The 20,555-nt window shown below is 53.2% G+C and overlaps 2 protein-coding genes and 1 pseudogene across 3 annotated transcripts; 2 read left to right on the top strand and 1 right to left on the bottom strand.

The window, feature by feature from the left end:
- Window positions 1-55: 55 nt before the first annotated feature.
- Window positions 56-5,064, top strand: SMCR8 (SMCR8-C9orf72 complex subunit; the record flags this gene model as incomplete). Its single annotated transcript, XM_079542777.1, has 2 exons — window positions 56-2,409; window positions 4,611-5,064. 2 exons carry the CDS (start codon window positions 56-58, stop codon window positions 5,062-5,064), a joined length of 2,808 nt encoding a protein of 935 aa, XP_079398903.1.
- Window positions 5,065-10,129: 5,065 nt separating this feature from the next.
- On the bottom strand, window positions 10,130-13,916 carry SHMT1 (serine hydroxymethyltransferase 1; the record flags this gene model as incomplete). Its single annotated transcript, XM_079542842.1, has 11 exons — window positions 10,130-10,299; window positions 10,487-10,597; window positions 10,771-10,887; window positions 11,121-11,243; window positions 11,500-11,616; window positions 11,808-12,020; window positions 12,292-12,373; window positions 12,481-12,641; window positions 12,732-12,847; window positions 13,203-13,348; window positions 13,815-13,916. The coding sequence occupies 11 exons, from the start codon at window positions 13,914-13,916 to the stop codon at window positions 10,130-10,132; spliced, it is 1,458 nt and encodes a 485-aa protein (XP_079398968.1).
- Window positions 13,917-15,544: 1,628 nt separating this feature from the next.
- LOC306952290 (chemerin-like receptor 1 pseudogene) lies at window positions 15,545-17,879 on the top strand (annotated as a pseudogene). Its single transcript has 2 exons — window positions 15,545-15,574; window positions 16,776-17,879. The product of its transcript is annotated as a chemerin-like receptor 1 pseudogene (transcript).
- Window positions 17,880-20,555: the final 2,676 nt, after the last annotated feature.

Below are 20,555 nucleotides of genomic sequence, written 5' to 3'. Positions count from 1 at the left end.
GGGGGGGGCCGGGGCGGCCTCGGTGCTCCATGTCGGGGCCCCCCCTGCGGGAATAATGATCAGCGCCCCCGACGTGGTGGCCTTCACCCGGGAGGAGGAGCTGGGGGACGAGCTGTACCGGGAGCCGCCGCTGCCCGAGGAGTATTCCGTGCCGCTCTTCCCCTTCGCCGGCCACGGCGCCAACCCCTGGGCCAAGGTCGCCAGCTCCAAGTTCAGCCGGGACTTCATCCTCATCTCCGAGTTCTCGGAGCAGGTGGGGCCGCAGCCCCTGCTGACCATCCCCGATGACGCCAAGGTGCCGGGCAGTTTCGATCTCAATTATTTCTCCCTTCGAATCATGTCGGTGGATTACCAGGCTTCTTTTGTGGGACACCCTCCAGGCTGCGCCTACCCCAAGCTGAACTTCGTGGAGGACTCCAAAGTGGTGCTGGGGGACTCCAAGGAAGGGGCCTTCGCCTACGTGCACCACCTGACGCTGTACGACCTGGAAGCCAGGGGCTTCGTGAGGCCCTTCTGCATGGCCTACATTTCTGCTGACGAGCACAAAATCATGCAGCAGTTTCAGGAACTCTCTGCTGAGTTCTCCAAAGCCTCTGAATGCCTGAAAACGGGGAACAGGAAAGCGTTTGCTAGTGAGCTTGAGAAGAAGCTGAAGGATCTCGACTACACCAGGACTGTGCTGCACAACGAAACTGAGATACAGAAGAAAGCAAATGACAAGGGGTATTACACAACCCAAGCCATCGAAAAGGCCAACGAGTTGGCCAGTGTGGAAAAGTCTATTATTGAGCATCAAGATCTGCTAAAGCAGATTAAATCATACCCCTATAGGAAGCTGAAGGAGTCTGACTTCCACCCCTATGAGCCTGAATGTGCACTGGATCAGGCTGGCGCAGGCAGTGCACAGGACCTGGCTGCCTCAGACCCTGCTGAGCCAGGGGAAATGCACCTCTACTCCCGCCTGCCCTCCTACACTCCCAAACTCATCAAAGCAAAGCCTGCCAAATGCTTTGACAAGAAGCTGAAAACGCTGGAGGAGCTCTGCGATATTTATTTTTTCACCCAAACCCTAGATCAGCTGCATCACATTGAGAGGACTTTCAGAGGTGATGTGTGCTACCTCCTGACAAACCAGATCAGTAGGGCACTTCTGAAGCAACAGAATGTAACTAACTTTCTATTTGAAGACGTATCTTTTCTAGATGAAAAAGCACCTGAAAACCAGTACAGAGGCTGCCAGGGACTCAGTCAAGATGCTGCTGATAGAAAGTGTTCAGAAGAGTCCTCCACTCCTAAAGTGGTTATCAGCCTGGGGTCCTACAAGTCTAGCGTGGAGTGTGTCCCAATCAAGATGGAGCAGGACATGGACGACCCTCAAGAACCTGCCATGACAGAATCCCTAACTTTTGAACACCAGGAGAACCTGGACTATCTCGATGCGGATCTCAAAGGCAGTATCAGTAGTGGTGAGAGCATTGAGGTTCTTGGAACGGAGAAATCTGCATCTGGGCTGATGAAATCGGAGAGCCAGGCCAGCTTGCCCATCAGCCCGAGCCCCCAGGTGGGCAGGAGCAAGGTGGGCAGCCGGAGGACCGTCAGTGAGGACAGCATTGAAGTCCTCAGTACCTGCCCCTCCGAGTCTCTTATCCCAGAAGATTTCAAAGCGAGCTACCCAAGTGCAATTAACGAGGAACCTTATGTGGATGATGAAGAGGGAGGCCTTCGTTTCAACCCCAGGTTAAACCCAAACAACACTAACGAGCAGGAGGATGTCTCAAACCAGGAAAACTTGGCGCAGATTGATTCTGCCTGCTGTATTGGGAAGGAGAGCCCCAACTTCCTCGAGCCTCTACCCGAACTGGGCCAGAAGCAGTGCGATGAGGACGGTGTGGTCAGGATTCCCCCTCAGCCATACCGGCAGGCTGAGCAGGGGCTGCGTGGCAGCTTTGTGGGCTCCCCACCCTGTGACAGTGCTTCAGGGGGGCTCCTTCCCCACGAGCTCGACTCACGCTACCCCACAGCAGGCAGGGAGGTGAGCAGGACCAGCCTGGACGAGTGCTCAGACTCCACGAGCTACATCAGCAGCGCTGCCTCCACCTGCTCCGACCAAACGCCGTCTCCTGCTCACCCCGTTTGCCTCGCGAATGAGAGGCACAAAAAGAAGGCTGGGCAGAACGCGCTGCGGTTCATCAGGCAGTATCCCTTTGCCCACCCTGCAATATACTCTCTGCTCAGCGGAAGGACCCTGGTAGTGCTGGGGGAAGATGAAGCAATAGTCAAGAAGCTGGTGACTGCACTCTCCATCTTTGTGCCGAACTGCGGTGCTTATGCCAAACCTGTGAAACACTGGGTCACTTCCCCTCTGCATGTGGTGGATTTCCAGAGATGGAAGCTGATTGGGCTCCAAAGGTAAACTGGGGGGCTCCCTGCTTCTTGGTGTTGAGGTGTATGATAAAAACTGAGTCTGCTAAGTGGAGAATTTCAGAGGGGGTTTGATGTGCAGAGGCGTTCTCTTTATGTAATCACCTACACAGCTGCCACAGATTTCTGCTTCTGGGATGTATCTGTAGGAGGGCAGTGTGTTTGTCTGCTTCTTTACATTCAGCCTCGCTTAAGAATTAATCTAAAACATCTGCTGGGCACTTACTGCTTGGCTCATAATGTTATTTAGCTAGGAGTTTTCCTGATGTTTTAGGTCTTTAGTCTAGCAAAACAAGGGAACAGACATTAGTCCCAGTGATTTCCTGGCTGGTCTGATAATGAAGCCCTCTTGAAGGCCCCGCTGTGCTTTGCTATCTCTCCTATCACCTCTTTCCAAAATTCTCAACGTTTTTGGCTATTACTGTTTCTGAAGCAAGCGCTCGGGTATGCAGGCAGCCCAGTTTGTGTTGACAGGAGCATTCCTGCTGGTGTCGGTGAGTTCCTGTGACACCTGCGTTTGTGGTGAAGGACAGAGGTGCAAAGTCAGGGTTTGTGCTGGATCCTCTTGGAAAGGTAAAGGTACGGGTTTATGATGTGCTTTAGTGCAGGAAAGAAAGCACAGTGCCTGAAGAGCTCCTCAGGCTGCAGAGTTGGAACTGCAGCTCAGGTGCAGGGGGGACCTGTTCAGGGCAGAGGGCATCACTGAGGCAGACATCCCTCCCCCAGCACCCACTCCTAAAACGTGGCTTTGTAGTTCCTGTTAGCAAATAGTGATTGCTCAGCTCTTAAGATTTTGTCCTTTCCTTTATTGTTGTTATGACAAGGATTTTCTGTGCCTTACCAGGATGTGTTCCAGCACTTCGGGTGCAGATATAGCAGGTGGCAGGGAATGCCCACTTCTGTCACTGAGGTGGAAAGAATGATTCAGAGTGATGAGAAGAATACCCATTGCTCAGAACCAAGCTGGAATGGCTTCTAAAGGAGTGTTTCTGAGCATCCTGAAAGCTGAAATGCAGAAATCTGCTTTCCAAGCTGCTGAGTATTGCATCTCTGGTTGTGGATGGCTGAATAATCCTGAGCTGTGAGCTCGCCCTCATTTTTGTGCTTGTGGGATAGGCTGCCAGGTCTGCCAGCAGCTCCTTCAAAACGTCTCTGCTGTTGGTGAGATGTTTACAAGCCCTGGATGTTTGCTGACTAATTAATGTTTGTGGCTAGATGCAGTTTGTATGATGAAAAGTTACTTTTGTTTAAAAAAAAAACAACAAAAAACCAACCAACCAACAAGGACTGCTTGTAACATGTGTCAGTCATTCAGACTCTTCTCTGTGGAATGTTAATTAGTTGTTGAGTTTAACATGGATGCTCTCAGCAAACCATTTATATGAGGGCCATAGGAGGGAAGTTGGAGGCTAAATTAATTATTGAAGCACAGCTGTAAGGGTGCTGTTCTCACAAAGCCGCGCTGCCTAGGCGCAGGGGCAGCTCTTGCATCAGCAGTTGGTGCTTCTGGTTTGGGGCTGGGAGCTGCTTCTCACCAGGGCAATTTGAAGCAGGCAGAACTGCAAAGCAGAAGGTATTATCTGCGTAGGCTTGTAATTTGCATTTAAATAGCATTAATTTAGGCTTGGTGAATAATTGCGAGCGTGCTGCAGATTTGCATCTGGGTGAAGAAGGACTGGGCTCAGCCAGGGAATATTCTGGTCTGAGGACGGTTCCCTTTTTAAAGGAAGGTTTCGTTCCTCTTTGAGCTCCTCAGGGCAGCTCCTTCCCAAAACAACCAGACAGGGGGAAGGTGCAGCTTGTGGCAAGGGGATTTCTGTTCTGTTCCCTTCGTGTCATATCCAGAAGGGAGCCCACAGCTGCCGCAAGATCTGCTTCTGTTACCAGAAGTGTCGCTTCCCTGCCTCTCTGTCCTCATTTCTGCATCTGCGAGGGGGAGGAAGCTGCCCACAGGGCCGTGTTTGTGAAGCAGCACACGCGCAGCGTGGATCAGTGTGTGTGGACCCGGGGGATGGAGGTTCCCTCTGTCAGAGCGGAGAGGCGGTTTGGCCGTCCTCTTCCGTGCCAGCCTTAGTTTGCCCTCAGCGTATCCAAAGCCGGCGGGAACTTGGGCGCGATGCGGGGCCACGGGGCAGCCTGCTTCATGGCTCCTGGTTTCCTCCAGCTTAAGCTCTCTCTTGCTCTTCCAGGACTGCGTCACCAGCTGGAGTGAACGCGCTGCACGCCCTGAGCCGCTACGGCCGCTACGTCAGCATCCTGGATGCCGACAGCAAGACGCTGCGCTGCCCGCTGTACAAAGGCTCCTTGGTGGCCAGGCTGGCAGATCACCGCACGCAGATCAAACGGGGCAGCACCTACTACATGCACGTCCAAAGCGTCCTCACCCAGCTGTGTTCAAAAGCCTTCCTCTATACCTTCTGCCACCATTTGCACCTTCCCATCAACGAAAGGGAACCGGAGGAATCCGTTGTGAACCGTAGGATGAACTTTCTGAAGCTTCATCTGGGCCTCGCCAATGAAGATGTGAAAATTGTACAGTATTTAGCTGAGCTGCTGAAGCTGCAGTACATTCAGGAACCTGGCCAGGGGGCGAATCCTCTGCTCAGATTTGACTATGTTCCCAGCTTTTTGTACAAAATCTAGCAGCATGTAGGCTGTCTGCCTGCATACTCGGATTCTGATAAAGATCATCCATGCTTGGCATTGATGCTGTCTGCAGTAGCTGTCATACGTCAGGAAGGGGCAAAGAAGCCATTGTGTTTGCAAGCATTTCTGCTTCATAGAAATCAGTGTCTGAGGGACTGAATTTCAGTGTGGTTCCCTGTTGCTGAGAATGTAGGTGTTCCATCACATAAAACACTGGGCACTCTGTTTTTAAATGTTAGAAGGAACACTATTAACTTTTAAAATATATCATGGTAGCACCCCAGGGGGATTATGGCATGGAGGGAGAGATGAGCAGTGCTTAGTGGTGTGCAGCTCCATTAAACATGCAGGACTCTGCACTTCTGCCGGAGCCACGATGTTGTTGCTCCTTTCCATGGAGCCAGGGCAGAGACCAGCAGGGAAATACAAAGGCCACATAAAGTTTTTAACTCAGTAGTGTCTCATGTTAGCATGGGATGTAAGCAGTGTACACGTGGAAGCTCCCTGCCAGGACAGCAGTGTGCATTTACCTGTGAAGCAGCAGCTGGTGGTGTTCTTTTCCATATTTTCTGAGTTTCTTGGAGTTGCTTGTCCCTGGCCCTGAGGGACAGCAGCAGAGGCACGTGGACTTCCCTCCAGATAGTGTTTGCCAGTTTCTCAGCTTTGTTAATACTGGAATGGAGTTGAACTCCTTCAGTACACTAGCACCAAGGCTCTGCTGCTGTGAATGTAGAGCACTGTGCCTTGTTAATTTGTCACATCCTGTTTGCTGGGTGAGCTCTGTGAAGGGTGGGAAGGAGACCAGGTATCCTAAAAAGTAGTGAAGCTGGGAGTGACCTGCTAAGGAGAGATGGGGTCTGAACTGAATGGGCTTTAAAGTGCTTTTTGTGATGGAGAGCCACACAGTGCGATTCAGCTGAAGCTGTGCTGTGAGACAGCAAGCCTCTGCAGCAGGCTGCCCAGCCAGTGAGGTACAGTGCTCAGGAGAGGGCTAGGAGGAATTGAGTGGATTCCACATTGTATCTGTATAGTTTCTATTTTTGTTGTTTTTGGGGAATTGACCTTTGTGCGTGGTGGCAAAGCCAGGTCAGTGTCACCACAGGCTGCTTCTGGCTGTGCCAATTCACTTTATTTTATTGCCAAGCCTTTGCTATGTCTCGACTACCTCTCACATTGTGCTCTGGGTGGTTCAGGACAGGGCAGAGCTGCAGATCTCTGAGCCCAGACACAAGCACTTTCCTTACCAGGAGGGCAGTGCCACCATCACGGTGGTGCAGCTGGAAGATTGTTCCCTTTGGTGTGGGAGCTTTGTGCTGGGCACAGCGCTTCCCTCTGGAGTCTGGCAGGAGGTGCAGCTTGTTGGCTCAGCCTGCTCTGCCCCGTGCTGCGTGGCAGCAGCTGCTCCTGCGGTACGTCTGAGCGAGAGAAAGAAGTCTCGCTAGGAAAGGCAGCCTGGTTTTATTTCTTTTTAGCACTTTTCTGATTATGGGAGGAGAACAGCTAAGATTGTACGAGATTAGTTGAAGTTTTTTATTTTAATTTTTATTTGCTTGTTTTTTTAAAATGTCTGTTTACCATGATCATGCTGGAATGGAATGTGATCCTTCCATGCCTGGGGAAGTTTCTGTGTGGATGGAGGCTGGGGTTTGTCAGCATGAGCCTAAACCCTTTTGAAACCTGCTGTGATAACTGTGCTGCTCGGAATCCTGTGCCCCAAAGACAGGGAGCCTCCGTGGGGAGGCTGTCATCCAGCCACCAGCATCGCCACTCCGGTACCAACCTCCTGCTGCCCTGCCTGCAGAGGGCCCTTGGAGCAGTCCAGGAGGTATTAACCAACAAGGCAAAGAGTCCGTGTCAAGTAGCAGCATCACCTGTGGTGGCTTACAGTGAGGCAGCTGGGATGCTTGACTCATGACAGTCTCCAGAGGGCTTTCAAGGCCAGGGGTTGCTTGTGCTGGTCTCTTTGGCGTGCAGTGGGGAAGCAGTACGGCTTCACGTTTGCTGAAGGGAAGCAGTGTGCCTGTGCATGGGGCTGCACACCCTCATAGCATGTTCAAAGACCTTTTCCTTCTCGGATGCTATCTGTGTCCTCCTGTGTGCTGTTGTCGCATGTAACTGGGTCTGCTGGTGAAGGACTTCCATGTCCATACAAAATGTACTTTCTGAAGTGGCTCGCGGTGTCTCCTTGTTGGTCTGTGTGCATCTGGACGACTTCCAGTGCGATTCCCTGGGATGAGGAAGGCACCAGGCAGTCTCAAGCTCCCTGCACCCTGCCTGACTCACAGCTCTGGGAAAGCTTTCGTCACAGCAGCTCATGTTTTGTGCTGGGAAACTACCTGCAGTGTTTGGGTTTGAGGAGGGCCAGGAGCTCTTTGCCTGCTGACTCACGTGTCTCTTGCTGCGGGCTGACAGCTCAGAGCAGCAGAGCAGGTTCGATGATCAGCACTGGCTGATTTCGTAGTCGTAGTGGTCTTTATCTGGAATGTTCAGCTGCCTTCATAAACTGTCAGATAAGTCACTTCTCCTCTACCAAACCTAAAGTACTGATATTCAAGGCTGTGTTGAGCAATACTTGCACTTCCACCTGTCTGACCTGCTTTATCTCTCCACCACAAAGCACTTCTGAATTTTGGAGGATGCCCTGCGGGCTTCACTGGGGCTGTCACCTGTGTTATCTGCACCCAGGCCATTGTGAGGGAGCTGTGTGTGGAAACACACCTGGGAGCATTTGTCCTCAGGATGCTTGTGACAGAACAGCCGGATGGCCCCGAGCTCACCTTCCTGCACAGGGCATGAGGAGTTGTGCCAGGCTCTGGGCAGTACCTCACTGAGGTTGCAGCTGAGGGCAGTCGGATGCAGCTGGTGGTTCAGGAGCTGAATTCCTCTTTGCTCAGCCATTTATCCGTCTTTCTGATCTGACTGCACAGTAAAGATCCCTATATCAGCACTTTAAGACATTTTCCTCATCTTCACTGTGTTACCTCACTGGTTTCCAATACAGGCAGACTTGCAACAAGTTAAGATCTTACTAACAGCTCCTGTGAAGAATCCTAGCATGTGTGTTAGCTGGCTCATACCGCACCACAGTCCTCCAGCACGAGCAGGGCTGATTCCCCACAGCCGCTGCATGGTGCTGCCCAGCCTTCCTGCGTCTGCCCTCCACACCAACGCCAGCAGTGTTGTGCGCAGCCCTGATCTGCTCCTGCAAGTGCTGCCTCCCGCCCTGCGCTCCTGCATGCTGACTGCAGCTCCATCCTCTCTGCTGGCTGCTGTGGGATGAAGGCTTTTAGGGCCAGTCGGAGAATTCATCAGGGGAAAGGCCTCCCGTGGCTGCCTGGCTGGGAGGGCAGGGCTCAGTGTTTGCGCTCCTCTTGTTCCCTGCATTGGGAGACATCTGCTCGCTTGTGCTCTGAGCTGCACTGCCGGCCCCTTTGGGATCCCACCACGAGGATGGTCAGCCATAGGAGTAGGCGATACCAACCCTATGCAGGTTGCATTTCTCAGAGGATAGTGCTTGGATTTTCTTTCATTCAGTAGCAATCACTTCTAAGCAGCTCCAAAGCTGTCTTGCCTTGACTAGGGAAGCACTGCCTATACTCTAGCAATATTAACCATTTTGTAAGGGCTGGGAAAAGCACTTGAGGAGTGAGAGCTGATGTCTCCCTGCCCCAGACTCGTTCTGTGGTTTTCATTCAGCACTGGAACGAATGCAGGCAGCCCTGAGCCCACGGTCTCGAGGCAGGTGACTGCTCACACTGCTGGTTTGGCATCCTGGAGAGCCGGGCAGGACCCACTGCAGGACACGGGGCTTGTAGCAGCGCTTTGGAAAGGCACCTCTAAGTGTGCTGGGCAATTCAGTGAGCTGCATCGGCTGAAGGAGGGTGCCAGCTCTGTGCTGTGCCCCAAAAGCACGATGTTAGACTGAGCAGGACTGTACCCTGCTATTTGAGGGAGCCTTGCACTTGCTGCCAGAGCTGGGGAGGTTGCAGAGCTGTGGCTCACTGCTCATGAGACGTGTTTTAACTGGAAGGCAGAAACACAGGGTACCCAGCCCTGCTGCTCACCCCAGTGCAGGGTGAGCACGGATGGGGATGGGGCTGGGGTAGGAGCTGCCTCTGAGGGCTGCGAGGAGGCTGTGATGAATTCTCGTCTTATTTTAAAGCACTGTATCCTATTACTGCATGTTGAGTTCGTGTGTGTGCCTGTGTGTGCCGAATGCTTGTGTCAGTAGTTAGAGCGAGTGTGACGGGAGAAGTCCAAGAAGCATGTCTCAGTGTCGTGCTGTGTTACTGCACAAGAATTTAACAGATGTTAACACCAAATGACTAGTCTGAAAAATGTACTTTAAAAAAAAAATTATTTATTTGGGTTCAGATATTTTTGAAATACAAAAATTGGTTGTATTTTTTAAAGCTTATAATTCTTGTCATACATTGTGGTTAAATTCTTAATTTTACTGTGCTTATTAAAAAATGGTTCTACCTAAGGTATGTCCTCAGAGGTCTGAGAAACCGCTGGAGGTGTTGGCTCGTGCTGTGGTGGAGCTGGACTGGTGGCCCCGGCAGGGCTGCTCTCTGGGTATGGGATAAGGCTCAGCCCTGGCAAAATGTGTGGAGGCCCAAAAGGAGGCTGGTGTGTGTGTAGGAAGTCGAGTCTTGGAGGCTGAAGCCAGGAAGACTTTGTAAGGGTGTGCGGTTCCTGGGCATGGGACCCTGAGTGCTGGCTTCCGGTTGTCCCTCCTGGTTGTGAAGGCAGACAGGAAGCCTGTGTAATCTCATCTACTGCTCCCACAGCAGATCAATCCCAAACCTTGCCTCGAGGTCAGGGATTTCCTTCTGCTCAGGCCCATTTGTAAAATCTAGTGGTGAAATCTAGCTCAGAGGGGCTCCGGTGTTGGAAACAGGAGGGGAGAGGTGAGGAAGAGTCAGATGAGGAGCTGCTGCATGGGGCCAGTGCCAGCAGGAAGGTGCAGGGAGAAGGCACCAGGGCTCGTTCCAGGGGTGTGAGTGGGCCACGCTCCCTGATACTTCCTCGGCTCTGAGAGTGGGCACAGTGCCTCCCATTACAGGACTGGCAGTCCTGGGAGTGGGAAGGTTGCTGCAAATGCCTCCACCTCTTCCTTCAGTGCCTTTAGCTCTCCCTGGTATTTTTCCTCCTCCAGTTTCTCCTTGAATTCCTTCAACGTGGCTTTGGGGCTCATGTCTTTCTGCACACGCAGCGTCAGCTCGATGCCTGCAGGGGGGGAGATGTGTGCTTCAGCCCCATCAGCAGGCAGGTGCCACTTCCAGCAGCTCTCAGCCCTGCCATGGCTGGCGGGGTTGGGGCTGCTCCCCAGGATGCTTGGGACAGGAGGAGCTGGGCTGCCAGGGACTTGCTGTCCTGTGCCACCACCACCTGCTTGAGGAAATGGGACCCTCACCTTTGTGGATGTACCGAGCCACCATGCGGAAATCATCCTGCCGAAAGCCACGGGAGGTGAGAGCTGGTGTCCCAAAACGCAGACCGCTGGGACGGAGGGCACTGACATCACCTGCACCAGAACAGGAAGCGTGTGACCTAATTCCAGCACTGCTGTGCATGGGGACTTGGCCTGGCCCCTAGTGGCTGGGAGTTCTGTGAGAAGCTGTGGCCCTGGGGAGCACAGGGCACGAGAGACATCCAAGCACGTGGGGCAGAACGTGGTGGAGCTGGTGGGATGCCTACCAGGGCACGTGTTCTTGTTGCAGGCGATGGAGCAGAGTTCCAGCACCCGCTCAGCCCGGCCACCGTCTGTACCTCTGCTGCGCAGGTCCAGGAGAATGAGGTGGTTGTCAGAGCCCCCTGCAGAGAGAGGAGAGTTGAGGTGAACACTTGAGATTTCAGCAAAAGAAAGAAGAAAAAAAAAAAAAAAGAGGCTTGAGAGGGCAGTGTTAAGAAACAGTTTCTCAGAAGTTCTGAGGAAGTATTCCAGCAAAGCCCTGCCCGTCATGCCTGTGCACATGTTGCCCCAGTGGTTGGCTCAAACCTGGGATACCAAGCTGGTCCCAACCCAGGCAGCTGAGGCCTTTCCTTACCTGTTACAATGTTGTAGCCCAGCTCCACCAGCGCTGCTGCCAGTGTCTTGCAGTTGGCCACCACCTGCTGCTGGTAAGCCTTGAACTCGGGAGTCATGGCCTGCTGCAGTGCCACAGCAATCCCTGGGGATGAGGCACAGCAGTGAGCTTTTGAGGACCAACAAAAATCATCTTGGAAGCCAAGAAAGCTCATGGACAATCCCTTCCCCTAACCGTGTAGGATAGGAACAGCTTGGTTTCTCCCCCAGCCGCATCAAGCTGGCTGCTCTTTACTGCTATACCTCTCAGCTGGAGCCCTCTGCACTGATACTGGGGCTCAAAGCTGAGCCAGGACATCTTTGTCCCCTCCTCACCATCCCAGCCCAATGCAGACACGTACCTGCGATGGCATGGTTGTGCGGCCCTCCCTGCAGCCCAGGGAAGACCGCTTGGTTGATGAGGCTCTCCAGGTTGTAGAGTGTTTCCTTTCCTGTCTTGGGGTCCGTGCTGCGGATGCCTGTGGGAGGAGAGAGCAGGGTAATGCATAAGGCAGCTCGGGAAGGAAATCATGCTTGTTCTTCAGATCTGAGCCTTTGTGATGCCCCAGATCTTTCTGCCCTTCCTCTTTCCCAGCTGGAGCAGGAAGGAGCTTTAACCCGCAGCTCCCCTGGCCTGTGTGGAGAGTTTCTCCTGGCTCAGGTCAGGCACCTTTGCGATAGAAGATCATGCCGGCCCTGCAGCCCCTCAAGGTCTTGTGGGTGGTGGTGGAGACAACGTCGCAGTGTTCAAATGGTGAGGGCACGACGCCCGCGGCCACCAGCCCGCTGATGTGGGCCATGTCGGCCATCAGGTAGGCGCTGTTGGCGTCGGCAATCTGTCGCATGCGGGCATAGTCCAGGTTGCGCGAGTAACAACTGACACCTGCAAGGACAGAAGGGAATGGCCTCAAGCTGTGCCAGAGGAGGTTCAGTTTGGATATTAGGAACGTTTTATTCTCCGAAAGACTGGTCAGGCACTGGCACTGCTGCCCACAGAGGTGGTGGATTTGACGATAGAGGTCTTTTCCAACCTTAATGATTGTGTGATCCTTTGAGTCCCTTCCACCCTGGGCTGTTCAGTGATCCTATTCTATAATTCTGCAATTGCCCACTGGCTTCAGGATGCCACCCCGTGCGTAAGGGTTGCTCCTTACCTGCTATAATCAGCTTGGGGTGGAACAGACGGGCATTCTCCTCAAGTCGGTCATAGTCGATGTAACCAGTCTTGGGATTCACCTGGGAGAGGAAGAGGAGCATTCAGCCACTTTGGCAGGGGTGCTGTCAAGAGGTTCTTCCACTTATGAAGGCCATAACCTGGCTCCCACTGGAGCAGCTTTCTATACCTTGTAGGGCATGGACTCGAAGAAGACAGAGGTGGCAGAGATCTTCTTCTTGTCCGTCATGAACCCGTGGGTTAGATGACCCCCATCGGGCAGGTCCAGCCCCATGATTCTGCCATGGGGCTCCACCAGGGCCGTGTACACCGCAAAGTTAGCAGGTGACCCTGTGGCAGGAGCACACAAGGCAGTTCATGGGTGCTGGGGCATGCAGAGGCTGCCACAGCCTGTCCTGCCTGCCCTGGGGACACCATTACCTGAGTAGGGCTGGACGTTGACACCCCACTTCTGGGGATCGAGGCGGAATGCCTGCAGGGCTCGCTTCTGGCACAGCCTTTCCAGCTCATCTACAAACTCGGTCCCACCGTAGTACCTGCCAGTAAAGGACAGGGAAGGAGTTACACTGAGGTCGGTGTCTGCTGAGAACAAAACCTCAAGGTTAAAACGAATCTCTTCATTCAGGAATGCATGCCCAAGGCAGTGCCAGCTGTGAGACCAGGATGCTGCTGTTTGCAAGCAGCAGACATGACCCTGCTACAACTACCTGGTGCACGGCCAAGGACAGAAACTGAAAGGGTCAGATCCTGCCCTGCAGGAGCTCGGTTGCCAGCACCGGGACATGGCTTTCTTCCCAGAGATGAGGTATTGAGGTGAACGTGGCAGTGCAGATGGTCCCTGTCCCCTCCTTACAAGAGTTTGGGTGTCTCAGGCTCTCCCCAGCCCCATACCTCTGTCCAGGGTAGCCTTCAGAGTATTTATTGTTCAAGCAGGATCCCAGTGCCTCCAGGACAGCGCAGCTCGCAAAGTTCTCTGACGCAATCAGCTCCAGCCCCAGCCTCTGCCGCTGCTTCTCCTTCTTGATGATGTTGTACACCTTGGGGAGGGAGAGAAAGCTTCACTTGTGCCAGCTCTTCACGGAGGTATTGGTGATGCATGGCGTGGGATGCACCCTCAGAGGAGTTAGGATAATGGAGAGCAGCCTGAAAACCACTGGAGAAGGGAGGTGAGGTCCCTTCTTGGTACAGCTGATCACGTGTCCTGCCTCGTTCTGGGTTTCTCTGGTAGATACCACAAAGCCATCAGACAATTCAGCTCTTGCTTGGGCTGGAGCCAATGGCTATGCTGCCGGGTGGCTGTGAAGTGCTGGGCCTGGTGCAGGCATCTGAGCTCCAGGCAGAGAGTTACGAGCAATGGCTGAGAAATGACAGCCATAGAATTTGCACGTACCTGGAGGATGCCCTCTCTGTCCGTAACAAGGCACAGGGGCTGGCCGAGTCCCGGCAGCTTAACCTTGCACTGTGCCCCCGGTTCAAGGAGGTTGGTGTCCCTATAGCTCTCACCTCAGGGTCATTGCTCTCAAGTGGCTCCAGTAGCATCTTACTGTGGGAGGCCCAGAGCTCTGCGCTGGGGAGGCTCCCAGCACCCTCTGTCACGTTCGCCATCTGCCCACTGCCTCTGATGCCACCTGCAAAAGGCAAGGTGAGAGTGTTTATTTCAGCAACATGGCCACTTCCAGTATCCTGTTCTCCCCCCACCTTGATATCACACAACCAAGGTGTGGCCTCCCCCTACCTGCCCCCCACCTGTCCTGGCACTTGGGGACATAGAAAGTCCCTAAGAAACACGATAAGAAACATGATAAAAAAAGAAACGTGATAAAATCCAGCAGTACCATTTCATTTTACTCAGGCTTTAGACATAAATTTGCTCTAAGCCCAAGGCAGCAGCAGCCCCGCAGCACTGAGCATTACAAAGCAGCGCACAAACTCCAGGGCAGCCATGGCAGCCCAGCTCCAGTCCTGGCTGTGCACAAAGTGTCTTTTTATCCATTAACCCCACAAGGTCACAGAGGGGCCGTGAGCTGGTTGTTAAGCAATCCACTCCGTTCAGCAGCGCGGCCCCCGCTGGGCTCGGAGGCCCGGCTGCCCCGGGGCTTTGCTGGCTGCGGGGAAACGCTGTCACAGACGCGGGCTGAAATGAAGGCGCGTCGTGCGGGGCGCTGTGCAAATGCACGCTGCTGGCAGAGGGCTGCAGAGAGGACAAAGCTGCCAGGAGGAGCCCCTTTGCCACCCTCCTGGTGGGACACGAGCGTGGGCACGGCCCTGGAGTTCCACCTGCTGCATCCCACGTGGCTCCGTCGCATCCCATATCCAGGATCCGGTACCCGCCCCGACACCCGTGCTGCAGCACCACCGCCCGCCCCGCTCCCACTTCGCACGGTCCCTGTCCGCCCGCCCGCCCCATCCCTGCCCGCCCCGCAGCCTCGCACCGCACCGATACGGATCCCGATCCCGGCCCGCTCAGCCGCCCCGAGGCAGCCCGCGCGCCTAGCATAGGCTGCCGGGTCACACCCCTGCAGCCCTCGACCAATCAGCGCCCGAACGAGGAACTTTGCGACAACTTTTCGTCCAATCCGCGGCGCGCTCCGCCCCCTTCCCCGTTCCCCATGACCTGCGCTCAGGCGGGGCGGGCGGCGCTGCCGGCACGCGGGTTGACCTTGGCCGGGCCGGGGGCTGCGCCGGGCCCTGCGCACGCGGGAGCCGCCCACTTCCCCAGCGCCGGGGCTCCCCGCCGGCCGAGATCCCCCGGGCCTCCCTGCCAGCCCTGGAGGTGCTCCCCGCTGCCCCGCATCCCGCCGCCCCGGGTGATGCGCTGAACTCGGCGGGTCCGCTGTGCGTGGTGCTCGGCCACGGTGTGGGAGCACAGCCTGCGGAAGCAGAGCCTGCACTGCTCCCTGCGCACAGAGCAGCCCTGCTGCACTGCGGGGTGGGCCGGTGCCCTGGAGGAATGTTTCAGCCCCGGAAGGATGAGGCTTGCAGGCAGGAGTAGCGCTGCGCTGTGTGCTTCAAACACAAGTGGGCCCTTGGGTTTGGCCAACCTGACCCAAGAGACCACGGACAGAACTTCAGGGGTTAAATGAGCGTGCTGTAAATTGAGGAACAGAGGTAGGGAATAAGCGGTCCCAGTAAATTCCTTGTGATCCCAAGCGATGGAAAAGCAGAGTGTGCACTGTGAGTCACAGCGTGAGGAGCGGTGTCTCAAAGCAGTGGGGCTGCAGTGTGTGGGGCTGCGGGCAGAGCGGGAGCAGTGCGGTGCTGCAGTGAGTGCCGCCGGGTCCTGGAGGTGAGGGGTGCTGGGTGAGGAGCTGGGTGTGTGGGTGCAGGGGTGGCTGTTGCACCAAAACTCACCTTGGATACTGCTCTGCCTGAACTGTACACGTCCTTAGGTGCTTTTCTCCCAGGTAACAGTGATAGGATAGAAGTAATGGCCTTAAGTTGCACTAGGGGAGGTTCAGGATGGATGCTAGGAACAATTTCTTCTTCCAGAGAGCGGTCAGGCACTGGCACTGCTGCCCAGGGAGTGGTGGGGTCACCATCCCTGGAGGTGCTCCAGAATGTGGAGATGTGGCACTGAGGGCTGTGGGCAGTGGGCACGGTGGGGTGGGTTGGGGTTGGACTTGATCTTGGGAGATCTTTTCTATCTTAATAATTCTATGATACTATGATAGCTGCTGAAGGAACAACCTTTTAACTTCAGAATTCTAACAGTTTTTAGCTCTGCTAATTTGTCTTCCATCACCAAAGAGCTTGGCCACAGCTGTGCAAGTTGGGTTTTTGCAGTTCTGCTCTCAGCCCATGGCCGGCTGCTGTCACAGACTGCTTGTGGGTGAGTTGTTCTGACACTGCCAGTGCCAGCGGCAGAGCCTGGGCTGGTGTCTCGGGTCACAGGGAGACAGGGAGACAGGGCAGATGCCAACCCTCAGCCCGCAGCCTCCTGGGCCCTCTGGTGTGGAAAGAGCTGTAAGCAAAAAGATCTTTGATATCATTTATTTTCCGCCTCTCAGCGTTAATGGGCTGGCTGTCAGTGTGGGTGACAATCTCCCAGGGACTTGCCAAGAGATAAGTAATTCTTTTAGTCTTGGTTGGTCCCTGTCTGCAAAAGCTTGCAGCACTGGGACTCTGAGTTGTCCCCATGATGGCTGAGCCTCTGCTCAAACGTCTCCCCGTCCTGCTGGCATCACCCTTTCATGACAAGATCAGATCAACTCAAAACTTTCGGACTCTCTTCCTCCCTCTGTATCGGTTCACTTGCTCAAGTGGCTTAAATTCCTTGTGCCTCACAACTATTTATCTACCATTCTGAAACTTGAGATGTTCTATAGAGAAGTATGTTCGTTATTAAGTCATTTTAAGTGCAGGTTTCATCTTTGCATATCCATTTTGTGTATGGTTGCAGTCAAAGATTCTCCCCAAAGCTAAGGGAGCTGCAGGTAATAGCAGTGTGTGCTGTTATGGTTTCAGGACCCCAGCTTGCTGGCAATGGAGACCGTCTCTTCTTCTCCATCACCCTTCCCTGACAGCTCCCCCTCCATGCCCTCTGGGAATGCCACAGTCCACGACCACTACTCTGGCCTCCAGAAGAGCCTGCATGTCCTCTCCATGGTGGTGTACAGCATTGCCTGTGTGCTGGGGGTGACAGGGAACGGCCTCGTCATCTGGATTGCAGGCTTCAAGATGAAGAAGACAGTGAACTCAGTGTGGTTCCTCAACCTGGCCATCGCTGACTTCATCTTCACCTTTTTCCTGCCCCTCAGCATCATCTACACCGCTCTGGACTTCCACTGGCCCTTCGGGAAGCTGCTGTGCAAGCTGAACAGCACCATCGCCTTCCTCAACATGTTCGCCAGCGTCTTCCTCCTGATGGTCATCAGCGTGGACCGCTGCATGGCCGTGGCCTTCCCCGTGTGGTCCCACAACCGCAGGAGCCCAGAGCTGGCGGCCAGGGTGGCGCTGGGGACGTGGGGGGTGGCTGTCCTGCTCAGCTCCCCGTACCTCGTTTTTCGTGACACTGCGGTCAGTTCCCGTAACATCACCAGCTGCTACAACAACTTTGCGCTGTCTGATGACTACACGGCTGAGGAGACACGGAGGCTGTGGAGGATGCGGCACAAAGCGATGATCGTAACGCGGTTCTTATGTGGGTTCCTCATCCCCTTCACAGTGATTCTCATCTGCTACAGCGTTGTTGCTGTCAAGCTGAAAAGAAGGCAACTAGCCAGCTCTGCAAAGCCGTACAGAATTATCATTGCCGTCACAGTCTCATTCTTCCTCTGTTATTTCCCCTATCACGTCTTCTCCTTGCTAGAAATATCTCAAAACTCTTCCAGTCACGAGATGAAAATGGCCCTCTACATAGGAATCCCCTTGGTTTCCAGCCTCGCTTTCTTCAACAGCTGTATAAACCCCATCCTTTACGTCTTTGTGGGGCCAGATTTCAAGGAGAAGTTTTGCCAGTCCATCTTGTCGACCTTTGAAGGGGCCTTCAGTGAGGAGTCAATGCTGGGCAGCCTGAGCAGCAGGAGGAAGTCCAGGTCTGCCTCGGAAGCAGAAGTCCCAAGGCTCTGACTGGGCATGGTTCATCATGGGCACACTGCAGGGCAGTTTTCTCTCTCTCTTTTTCTCTCTTTGTCTCTCTTCTTTTTTTTCCTGCTGATTTGTCACAACATCCCATTTTTAGCAGGCGACCCTTTGTAAATGTCACTGAGTCTGTGACTTTGCTGACAGGACTCCCTTTTTTTTCCCTTCTCTCCAGTGTTCTTCAGCCATGAGAAGCAGCCTCTGAGCTCAGTGGGTCACCTTGTAGGCACCCGAGTCTGCATCACCACCGGGTTCACCCCCAGGGCATTCCCAAATGGCAAGTTAGCTGCTGGCAGGATGTGTTCTCTGCACTTGCCAGGCTTTCCTGGCAGCCAGTCTTTGCTGGGATGCAAAATTCTGGGGTTCCACCAGAGGGCAAAGTTGGATGCAGGTACGCTGGCAGCAGGCGCAGCCGGCACTTCAGCTGGCCAAGAGGACGGAGGGAAGAGCTGCTTCATAAATTCCTTATAACTGAATCAGTAAAGAAAATACATCTTTTCCCGTGCATCATACCAATCTGGCACGTGGGCTGCTGATTTTTAAGTAGAAGATGATTAAATTAAAAAAAAAAAAAAAAGCAGGATGAACATGCAGTGGGATCTGTCTGGAGGCACTTCAGCAAATGCAGCTTTTAAAGAAATAGGATTATGAGGTGGTTATGTGCATTCTTGTAGGGTCTGGGCTAGCTTCATCCTTTCCCTCCCGAGACAAGTTGTTGGTTGTGTCCCACTTACCCACTTACTTTGGTGTTCAGCATAACTGTTCCTAAGCAATGCTACTCCACGTTTGTGTTTGACCTGCTTCTGGCCCTTGTATAGCTGAAAAGTCTCATTTTGTACTGTTGGTGAATGCATATTAAACTCCATTAAACTTATTTAAAACATACCCAGCCTGTTGTGCTGCCCGTGTGATCCATTCAAAACGTGCATGCTCATGTTTGCTGACAAAGCAGCTAGATAAGAAGGTTCAATACCCATGATTTGGAAATTGCTCCCAGTAACTCTCCCCTGTCTGACATAGGCTGCACTCAGCCTGTGTGAGGAGGTTTGTCTGAAATCCAGCAAGGCAGAGAAGGAAGAGCAAATCTGGAATTGGTTTTGCCCACATTTCACTTTTGCAAAGTGCTTGGGATGAAGATGGTGGTGTTATTCCCCTGGGTTTGATCGGCCTCTGAACAGCTTCAATGACTATGGCATACAATGTCGGTCAGGTAGAAGGGAAGGTTCCCATCCCAACATGAGGCAGCTGTGCGAGCAGGTGCTGGTATCACACCTCTTTCCCCTGCCTGTTACATGGCACAAACTGCCACTGTCCCATTTATGCTGCTAGGAAGCAGCCTCTGAGCAGCTCTCGAAACCTCACTGCTGAATGTATGAACGTGCACGTCTCATTTCTGTGTGGATGACAGCACCGAGTGAGATCTGTCACCTGAACATGTTAGGGATTAATTACGGGTCTGCTGGGTCACACAATATTAAATGAAGGTTGTGATCCTACAGGCATGCATGTACTTAACCTTAAATTCATGCGTAATCCCACTGAGATCAGGGAGTGTAGCAAGACCATCCATATGTCAAGCATGAGTGAACAGAAAGATTTACCTTTACCACAAATTGCTGCCTGTCATCCAGATAAAGCTGCAATGTTTGCTATGCAGTGCAATGCTGGGGCTGTTTACTTGCTCCTGGTGGCAAATGACAGCATTGATTGCAGTGTCAAGGTTGTGCAGACCAGTGTTTGCTCTTTCTGGTTTTCTTCATCTGTTTGCAGAGCCCACATAATTCCTTGTGACAAGCATCTCTGAGATTGCTGGACCAAGGCCTTGGCCTCCTATTGTGCCTCTCTCATCATCCCAGAACACTTGAACTTGGAGCATCACAGTCTGGGATAAGAAAGGATGTAATTTTGTGGGGCATTTGGGCATACCAGATGGGTACAGGGTTCTGATGTCAGTGAAGCAGAGAGTCTGGATGGCATAAGGAACTGCTGCTCAAATACCAGGAGAGCAACTTGCAGAGTTGCACCTTCTCCCTGGCATCCCAGCCAAGCGCAGCGTGCCATTAGCACAGCAGCTTTAGCAAATCCCACTGAATCCTGCAACTAAATTGTCTTAATACCCCTCCCAGAAGTTGCCTCCTCTTTAAAGTGGCACATTATTATGGTTAAGCAAAACAGTGTGCCTTCACAAAGCTCTCTCCTTGCATGACGGGAAAGGGACTTAGAGAGTTTCAAACAGCTGTTGCTGAGAACACCTGTCAAAATACTGCTGGGGAAAAAATGGGAATGTTTCATCGACAGTAACCAACAGCTCATGGCCATTGCTGTGTTGCAGGATGGTCACAGAAATAGTTCTGTCATCCTGGGTCTGATCCCAAGCCTTTGTGCAAAGCTGACACCAGGTGCGGTTAGGCTGCCCAGGGACTGGTTCCAAGATAAAGCTCTCATACTGAATTCGCTTGTGTTCAGGCTATTCCATTATTACAACAATAATTACGGTAGTCCCTCACTGCTAACTAGAAGGAAGGCTATTCATTCTCTCTGATATTCATATTTGCCATGTGTGTAAATAAAAAAAACTTGAATAAAGAAAAAAATCCAAAGACAAGCAAACAATCCTAAGGGGTCAAGCAGCATTTTTGGCACCTGTGCCCCCCTCTGACGCAG

This window comes from Tetrao urogallus (genome assembly GCF_951394365.1).
Source record: "Tetrao urogallus genome assembly, chromosome: 15".
In the NCBI taxonomy this organism is placed as follows: Eukaryota; Metazoa; Chordata; class Aves; order Galliformes; family Phasianidae; genus Tetrao; species Tetrao urogallus.
Note: the sequence above shows the minus strand (reverse complement) of the source record. Positions and strands in the feature narration are given on the sequence as shown.